Source organism: Tachysurus fulvidraco, chromosome 15, assembly GCF_022655615.1.
Source record: "Tachysurus fulvidraco isolate hzauxx_2018 chromosome 15, HZAU_PFXX_2.0, whole genome shotgun sequence".
Lineage (NCBI taxonomy): Eukaryota > Metazoa > Chordata > Actinopteri > Siluriformes > Bagridae > Tachysurus > Tachysurus fulvidraco.
In genome coordinates, this window is record NC_062532.1 from 6668671 (window position 1) to 6678382 (window position 9712).

Genomic DNA, 9712 nt, shown 5'->3' on the forward strand with positions numbered 1-9712 from the left:
CTGAGTGAGTGAGTGACTGACTGAGTGACTAACTGAGTGACTAACTGAGTGAGTGACTGAGTGAGTGACTGAGTGACAGTGAGTGATTGAGTGAGTGACTGACTGACTGAGTGAGTGACAGTGAGTGACTGAGTGAGTGACTGACTGAGTGAGTGACTGAGTGACAGTGAGTGAGTGACTGAGTGACTGACTGACTGAGTGAGTGACTGACTGACTGAGTGACTAACTGAGTGACTAACTGAGTGAGTGACTGAGTGAGTGACTGAGTGACAGTGAGTGATTGAGTGAGTGACTGACTGACTGAGTGAGTGACTGACTGAGTGACTGACTGAGTGACTGACTGAGTGAGTGACTGAGTGACAGTGAGTGAGTGAGTGACAGTGAGTGAGTGAGTGAGTGACAGTGAGTGAGTGAGTGAGTGAGTGACTGAGTGAGTGAGTGACTGAGTGAGTGAGTGAGTGAGTGAGTGACTGAGTGAGTGACTGAGTGACAGTGACTGAGTGAGTGAGTGAGTGAGTGAGTGACTGAGTGAGTGAGTGAGTGAGTGACTGAGTGAGTGACTGAGTGACTGAGTGAGTGACTGAGTGAGTGACTGAGTGACAGTGAGTGATTGAGTGAGTGACTGACTGACTGAGTGAGTGACTGACTGAGTGACTGACTGAGTGAGTGACTGACTGAGTGAGTGACTGAGTGACAGTGAGTGAGTGAGTGACAGTGAGTGAGTGAGTGAGTGACAGTGAGTGAGTGAGTGAGTGAGTGAGTGACTGAGTGAGTGAGTGAGTGAGTGACTGAGTGAGTGAGTGAGTGAGTGAGTGACTGAGTGAGTGACTGAGTGACAGTGACTGAGTGAGTGAGTGAGTGAGTGAGTGAGTGAGTGAGTGAGTGACTGAGTGAGTGAGTGACTGAGTGAGTGAGTGACTGAGTGAGTGACTGAGTGACTGACTGAGTGAGTGACTGAGTGAGTGACTGAGTGACAGTGAGTGATTGAGTGAGTGACTGACTGACTGAGTGAGTGACTGACTGAGTGACTGACTGAGTGAGTGACTGACTGAGTGAGTGACTGAGTGACAGTGAGTGAGTGAGTGACAGTGAGTGAGTGAGTGAGTGACAGTGAGTGAGTGAGTGAGTGAGTGAGTGACTGAGTGAGTGAGTGAGTGAGTGACTGAGTGAGTGAGTGAGTGAGTGAGTGAGTGACTGAGTGAGTGACTGAGTGACAGTGACTGAGTGAGTGAGTGAGTGAGTGAGTGAGTGAGTGAGTGAGTGACTGAGTGAGTGAGTGACTGAGTGAGTGAGTGACTGAGTGAGTGACTGAGTGAGTGACTGAGTGAGTGAGTGAGTGAGTGAGTGAGTGAGTGAGTGAGAGACTGAGTGAGTGAGTGAGTGAGTGACTGAGTGAGTGAGTGACTGAGTGACTGAGTGAGTGAGTGAGTGAGTGAGTGAGTGAGTGAGTGAGAGACTGAGTGAGTGAGTGAGTGAGTGAGTGAGTGAGTGAGTGAGTGAGTGAGTGAGTGAGAGAGAGAGAGAGAGAGAATGACTGGTGTTGTTTATTGTAAGTGTTTGTTACCTTTTTGGACTCCTTTATCATGTGTAATGTTGCTCCCATTTAAAACAGTTCAGCACAAGCCCAGACATTTTTAGTGTCATGATTGAGGACAATGTCCTGTCCAGAGACAAGCTGTTTCATGTTGAGGTTTTGTTCAATCCGACCATCGAAAATACCCTCTCTAATGAATGTTTTTTTTTCATTGGTTGTTACATTAAATCTTACCCATATACAATAGTGCTATTTTCTGATTGGCTATTGTGTAGCCTCTTTTTTTTAATTGGCTGATGAGTGTCAGGCTCGACTAAGAACTGAGACGCGCTTGATTCCTGCCCGGTTCCATAGAGACAGCGGTGCGGACTGATACAATTTGGGTGCTGCGGCTTATTAAATATATGATAAATAGTCAAAAAGTTTTTCTGCGTGAGAAATACGATGTGTGTCGGGAGAGCGGGAGAAAAGACCCAAATGCGTGACTGTCACTCTCACTGTGTGACACTTGACAGCCCTTTGTAGATATTCTTTATGTAGATTTAAGACGTATGCAGGACAAAATCACAGAAAGGTCACATTTTGGTATAAAGGCGGAATAGTTTATAATTTATTATTTATATCCTGGATATTTCTTGTTGAGCCGTTTCAGGACTATTGAATCGAATGGAACGGTTTCACCCCAATTTAATCCCTGTTGAGTCGAGCGAATACTTTCTCCCATTCCTCTCAAACAAACCACTAGAACACAGTGGGGGGATAAGCAAGATGTGCCAAAATCCTCCTCGTGTTAAAGAATTCATATTTCTAATAAGCATAGAGTTGGCAATAAAGTATTATTGCTATTAAGGCGGATTAGCTAGAGGCCGAAGCGTTCGAGTTGAAATCATCAGAGAAGTAAAAAAAAAAAAAAAAAACTTAATCAAATTCTATTCATATGGAAACCTGAGAACGAGATTTATTCTCTTTTTCTTAGAAACACAAGTGGAGGAAAGATATATGACTGTATGACGGTACAGGTCAGAGCAGAGCAGATAGTTTCATGGTTATTGTTCATTATGGAGATTTACTGAGATAGATCAGCACACTGCAGTGTTTACAAAAGACTGGAAAATATAATATTCTTGGGTAGAGGACCAATAATTATGTCCTAAGTATGTGTTCAGAATGCAAATGAATGCAAACGCGTTACTCGGACCGAACAGATAATAAGGTCTAAAGCAGGGGTGTGAAATGTTATCTACAAAGGGACAGCGTGGACGCAGCTTTTCATTCCAGTCAAACAGCAGCCACACCTGATTCCACCTGTTTAGTCATCTGCTCCCGGCTTCCTGTAAACTCAGGTGTGGATTCTTCTCGGTAGGATTGAAAACCTGCACCCACGCCGGCCCTTTGAGGATAAGACCGGACAGCCCTGGATTAAAGGGACAGAGGTGCAGAGGTATGAATAGGAGATGCATCTACAACTATCAGCGAGTCCCACATCTCTAGCCGATTTCAATTATGAACTCGAGTCATGTAGCTGAGGATGAGCTGAAGCAGAATTCACGCACAATTACGTTTCTACTTTATAAATATGTACATACTCACCTCAGTCTCTTCCACCTGAATATCTCTCTCTCTCTCTCTCTCTCTCTCTCTCTCTCTCTCTCTCTCATTTACCAAGACATTCATTTTTCATTTTGGTGATTCGTTTCAGTGTTGCATCATAAACCTTCATAAACATTCATGAATCCTGCAACGCTCGGTACCAATTTCAGCACACATGACTCATCCGCTCTAATCGTTATCCATGCTAGTAATATTTTTAGAAAGATGCCATTTAGGCTCTAAACTGGAAAATCTTGTGTGTGTGTGTGTGTGTGTGTGTGTGTGTGTGTGTGTGTGTTTGTGTGTGTGTGTGTGTGCGCCTGCGAGCTGAAATCGTACAAACGTCTAAACCCTGTTGTAGATCCGAAATCTGAATCGGCTTTTGTAAGAAAACTGACACAAGAGTAAAAACAGCTGCTAGATCTGCAGAGTTACTGACGGATTTGTTGTCCTGATGGATTTCTTTTCAGCTACCGTGACAAGGAAAGATAGAGGCATCGTTGTACACGGCTCCTCGAAATCCTCACGCTGTAGCTATAAGCCACATATTATCGTGAAAGGAAATTGATATCGATTTGAATGACCTTTATCTGACTTTATCTATATTCTGTCTCTTGTTGTGCCTGACTGAAGAGTGGAACAGGGCTTGTCATCTGCTCAGGTAGTGGGAACTGGTTATATTTTACTTTTTACAAGGAACATCAACCAACCAACCAACCATCATCATCACAGGTCCTTATTTAGAGTCCAGTCAGGGCTTGGGGTCCATTTGGCTATACGAAAATGCACACCTTCTTGATTGGATGGATGGATGGATGGATGGATGGATGGATGGATGGATGAATGATTGGATGGATGGATGGATGAATGGATGTATGATTGGATGATTGGATGGATTTATGAATGATTGGATGGATATTTAGATGGAACAGTTTTTGCCCTGTGCTTTGGTACAGAGTTGGGACTCTCTTCAAGAATTCGCTTGGAATTGACTCCACACAAGTTGCCCACGAGGACAAGATTTCTAGTTCCTCCTGCTGAAAAGTAACCAGAGCATGGTGATACCTCCACCATCCTTGTTTTTTTTTTTACTCTGGTCATTGAGCTGTGTCTTGTCTGTCCCGAACATTACAATTGATTTTAAACTGAGTATTTATCCACTGAACTAGTGAGGGGGGAAAATAGGATCAGTTTAATAAATTGCTTCGAGGTCTACACTTTTTGTCCATCCTTTTATGTATGAGGCAAAGGCGTCTTGAGGTAAAAGTTATTTATTTATTTGTTTGTTTTTAAATAAATAATGCCAAACCTGCATTGTGACCTCAGGCTATCTTGTGACAGTGTTACAGCACATTGTATATATTTTTTTTTTTTTTTTGGAAATAGGTTACTTATGGAAGTGTCATTTTTTTTTTTAATCAGATTTTAATTTTATAAGTAGATGGAGATTTAACTACTGAAATATAATCCTTTCGCTTTCCCTCTTTCTCTTCAGGATAGTTATTCATGGATGCCATATATGAGCTTCATCTCCATATTAGCCCTGATTGCTTCTTTTTGTTCTGGCCCAGGTATGTGCGCGCGCACACACACACACACACACACACACACACACACACACACACACACACAGAGAGAGAGAGGAGTGGTGATTTGGAACACCACCAGTCATGCATTTAAATACGCCTTGTCGTGAACAACAATGCAGCCTTTGCAGATGTGTCTCGATTTGGAACACAGCCCCTAAGTGACGCAGTAGCAGCTCCCTGTGTGGGCTAAATGGGGTATTAAATTGCCTGTTAAATGATTTAGCTCTTCGACTGTCAAATCTTCTGCAGAACCGATGCTTATGTGTAACAGAGCCTTCCTTCGGTTGTATTTCTTAAAGCGAACACAGGTTTTCTGTAATTAAACTTTTCTTTGGATTATTGTTTTTGTGTATTTACCCACGGGAACACGGAGCCCTCTCTAAATCACAAAGGCACTTAGTGGTAATTGAATTTATGAGAAAAGGCTTTGTTGGCTGAGTGCTGAGCAATTTGTGTCAAAACCCCAGTCATCTGTGTGTCCGAGATAACCCATGTAAACAAGTATTTAATCGTTTGGTGTAATTCATAAATTTGCAAAATAAATCATCATAGAAGAAACAATGTGCTGACTATTGGAAGAATTCCAGTGCTTAACTTAATATAAGTCCAAGATCTTACTGTTCTCTTTTCCTCAGTGCTTACAGACCGATATACAGATTACTTCAAGATGGCACGAGGCACTATATATTATAGCCGCAAGAACTCAAACTGGTTGTCCCAGATTGACAATATAGGACTGGTGTAATATCAGGGCATTTTATTAGGTCAGTAATATGCGTATATACTGTATGTATGTAAGGTAAGTGACTATAAACCAAAGGAATATTCCTGTGCACTTCCTGTCCAGTCGGTAGTATTGTTTTTTTTATTGTAGGTACCGTTCCTAGGCCAATTATAGCCATTTATTTGAAACTGATTAAAAAAACTATTAAGCCAGTGTATTCTATAGGGTGTTTTAAAGGGTTTCACGTTATGGTATATGGGCTACTTAAAATGTGCTTGAAGAACTTTTTACATCATAACAAACAAGCATCTGTGTTCAGCCTGATTGTGCACTTCATTTTCCATGCTAAACTATGCTTCTCTAATTAAAGCATGCATAAAAAGTGCAGAGCAAGCATCTTACCTGCGAGTGGATACTCCTGCAGTGCTTAGTGTTTGCAGGTAATTACACAGGATTCAAGCTAATTTCTGCAAATTAGCCACTAGCCCGAAGAGAGAATGAAATAAACTCCTAAATACTGTATGTTCATGTTTCACAAGATGGTGAATAACATATCAACAATTATCAATTCTAATCAAAACTACACGTGTCTCAGACGTTCGCTGCCCACTTGGTTACCGTTGCTAAGTCCGATCGGGTTTTGAGGCTAGCATGTACAGTAAGCTATGTGGTTTTTAATGAAATAGATATGATGCTTTACCGGGTGAAATGGTTAGACATTTTATTTAACAGTATATTCAAGATTTTATAGAGGAGCAGAGAAAACGGTCTCTGAAGGATGCATCCATAAGGCCACGATCTCATAGCAGTGTCAGTATATAGAGTAAAGATGTCAGAACGTCTGACATCTGTGGAACTTTTAAGACCTACACAAACCAAACTATAATAATAATGAAAACATATCATCATCTGGGTGAAATTGTGTCTTTTTTTTTTGTTTGTTTGTTATTATAGATAGAGAATTGTGCATAAGAGTCATAAGAGTCACAGGATTAGTCTTACTTTAAGACATGCAAGACGGTAGTATCCAAGGAAGTTCATCCAGTGCAGAATGAAGAGGAGTAGTTATGTGGGTGAGCTGATCATCTCTGGTGAGTCCTGTAGACAACGAAAAGAAACGAAAATGACAACAGAAAAGATGCCGATTATAAAGACTCAGAATATGTCCCATATACTTTGCCTTTTGCTGGCTCATAGTCTCCGTCCCCTTTGTGCCAAACTGGGTTGGCAGAAGGAGATTAATGCAGGTAGGATAGTCTGTCCATCCTGGGGCTTGTCCCAGAAATGAAATGCCAAGAATTACCTGCTGGTGTAGAGTGAACCATTTTGGCCATCCACTATGGATTGCCCTCTCACTGAGGCAGTATTCTCAGAGAGTCTCTTTATGCAAGGCTTTATGGAATATTTATATTTCTTCATTTTGCATTGATTGGTCTTTACTAATGAGGGGGGAAAAAAATCACCCGACTTTGTTCCTTAAGCATCTGTATGTAGCATGAATAGTCTGTTTGCAAGAATTGGGTCTGATGGCTTGTATTTGTTTGGCAAATTGCAGCTTAAGCATCTCGGATCTCACAAGCAAGGGTAAAGCTACAACTGACAAATTCAGCCAATCCGGTAACTCTGGTACTGTGCCTCAGCCACGGTATTTCATAGCAAAGGCCTAGCTCTCCAAGTGGCTCATGACACACCCCATTAGTGTGACGTAGCAATGTTTTGGGGTGGAATTCTTTTTAGTGGCACCAGCCACTTGGTACACTTGTACCAAGCTGTTATGCTCCAGGTCAGCAGGCACTGGTTTGTTTGGTTTGTGGGCTGGAGGCAGAGGCACGGTATACTGTTCTAGTGGTGCTCTAACATCATCATTGATCCCATAAGCTGGATGTTCCCTCTGGGAGCAGTGGAGCTGGCTCAAGCCCATGAGGACTGTGACTTGAGTGCGATGCTGGCTTCCTATGACCTTAGCATTGCAGAGAAAATGATCCATAGTCACACTCTACATCATTCTTGATAACAGTGCCTGTGTAACCGCCAGCAGATCATGTATTTCCTCCTAACTCAACAGAGAGCTTGTGTTCAATTTAAACACACTCGCAGCTGTTAGAAAGATGCCTCGAGCAGGTATCGAGTCAGCATTACAAACAGACTACAAGACATAAAAGAGAGGGGGGGGGGGACAAGAAGGAATTATTGTCAGGTCACTGCGTAAAAACACAGTGTACACATTAATTCATTCACGCCAAGTGGATTACAGTGCTTCAAAGTTTCTCACACCCTCTTAAGCTTAAGCCCTGGAGAAGTATTTTTGTATTTATTGCAAAGAAAAGAGGGCAAATAAAGAAAAGTGAGGGGGTTTTTAGAATGTTTTATGTTTTGTTTATGCAATTAAAATTAAGCAGGTGCTTTTATATGCTTCAAATTAGGTGTTTGAGCCATGTTCAACATTCATATGTATTCGGCATCCCCGTCACTGGACCGCCTTCACAAGGACTGACAGGAACAGATAACATGCTTCCTGTACTTGGACAGGCAGAAGGAACATGACTACTGTACTTTTACCGACGGGCGGAGACCATGCCACCTTCATTGGGTATGACGGGCACAGAGAATAGATCTCTCTTAGAGGGTCTGGAAAGTGGAGAACCATGGCTCCTTCACTCAGACCGTCAGCAAGAGAGAATATATATCGGGACTTTCATTCGGACTGATGGGCAGAGAACTCCTGTAATAGGCACTGATGTTAAACACAAAGAACACTGGGAATGACAGGCATCAGAGACGCACCTTCTAAACTCTGGCCGACAGACAGACAGACAGACACAGAGACCATACCCCTTTTCACTGGACTGACAGGCAGACACACCACACCTTCAGTACCGGACCGGTTGGCACAGACGACAAGCAGCTAAGACTCACAGAAACCACACCTCCTTCATGTGGACTGACAGGAAGGGAAATTGCACCACTACCATGGGAACCGACAGGCACAGCAACATCTCTTACTTTGACTGACCGGCAGAGAGATACCTCTTATATTTGGACTGACAGGCAGAGAGAGGGTCACACCTCCTTTACTAGTCTGAGAGGAACAAAGATCACACCACCTTCACTGGACTGACAGGTACATTAACTACACCACCTTCAATTTCACTAACAGGCAGAAAGAGTATTCCCGCTTCGTGGGTCAACACTAAAGCAGAGTGGCTGTCAAGAACACGTTCAATACAGCACTCAAGCTGTGAAAAAAACTACACACGGCACCACGATAAGAACAAACATATTTATAACATGTTATTATACATTGCTATATAGTGGGTTGTTTTCCTATCCGAATGCAATGCAAACTGTGTAATGGAACGATGGATGAAGAGCAGGGTGTGATGATGATGATGATGATGATGATGATGATGATGATGATGGGGGTGAAAGCGAGTGTTGGATGGTCAGAGGGAGTGAAGTATCCACATTGCATGCTGAAAAGTCCAAAAGTGGATAACAGACATATTCGCATGCACGTGGCAGGGTATTAAAGCCTAACGTCGACAAGTGAAGAGTAGAGATGTTTTAGATCAGCAAACCCTTTAAAACCTTAATGATTCAAAATCAGACATTACTTACATTATTTGAATTATTGCAGCCAGATTTTTTTTTTTTAATTATTATGGCTTTCAGATTCAGATTGCTTTTAGATTCCAGGCATAATAACTTTGATAATAGTGGAATATTGTTTCTAGCACTAATCCGTAGACCATCTGCCAACGCTGTATGGACCCCTTGGCATCCCCAGATTTCACTGAGAGAACCATTTGACGCTTGGATCACTGGTTCTTCTGTCCCAGTTGACAACAAAAGGTTAAACATGAAGGCCAGGCATCTGAGCCACACATTATTCGCTGGCATTATCTTCATATAGTGGCGATGAATGAATGTGTTGATGTATTGATTCATCCGCACTTAAACAGAGCTGCCCTCTTTGCCAACATTCTATTTTTTTCCTCTTTTTGCACGTTTCCTTTTCTGTTATTAGTTTCAGTGACATTTTCTACCACTGGCTTTATAATACACCCCATCAGGTGTTTACGACTCTATTGAAACTAGCTGGCTCGGAGAACTTGGTCTCCTCACACTCGTTAATAGGTCTCTAATTTTTGTCCCTTAAAATAAGATGATTTAATTATTTCACCATCTTTAGATCTAACCATTTTAAACTGGTTCTGGTTCTGGTCAGAACGTCTCAACCCGGAGACCCCGGAGCTGTGAAGTGCTTTTCTATAT

At 42.2% G+C, this 9712-nt stretch overlaps 1 protein-coding gene across 7 annotated transcripts in view; it reads left to right on the top strand.

Annotated features, from left to right (window-relative positions):
* slc2a9l2 (solute carrier family 2 member 9, like 2) overlaps positions 1-9712 on the top strand; it is a 97437-nt gene that overhangs the window by 66971 nt on the left and 20754 nt on the right. For all 7 annotated transcript variants that reach the window (XM_047800707.1, XM_047800710.1, XM_047800711.1 and 4 more), the window contains one exon: positions 4620-4695. In XM_047800707.1, the coding sequence (XP_047656663.1) occupies positions 4620-4695 (76 nt within the window). The remainder of the gene's footprint in view (positions 1-4619; positions 4696-9712) is intronic.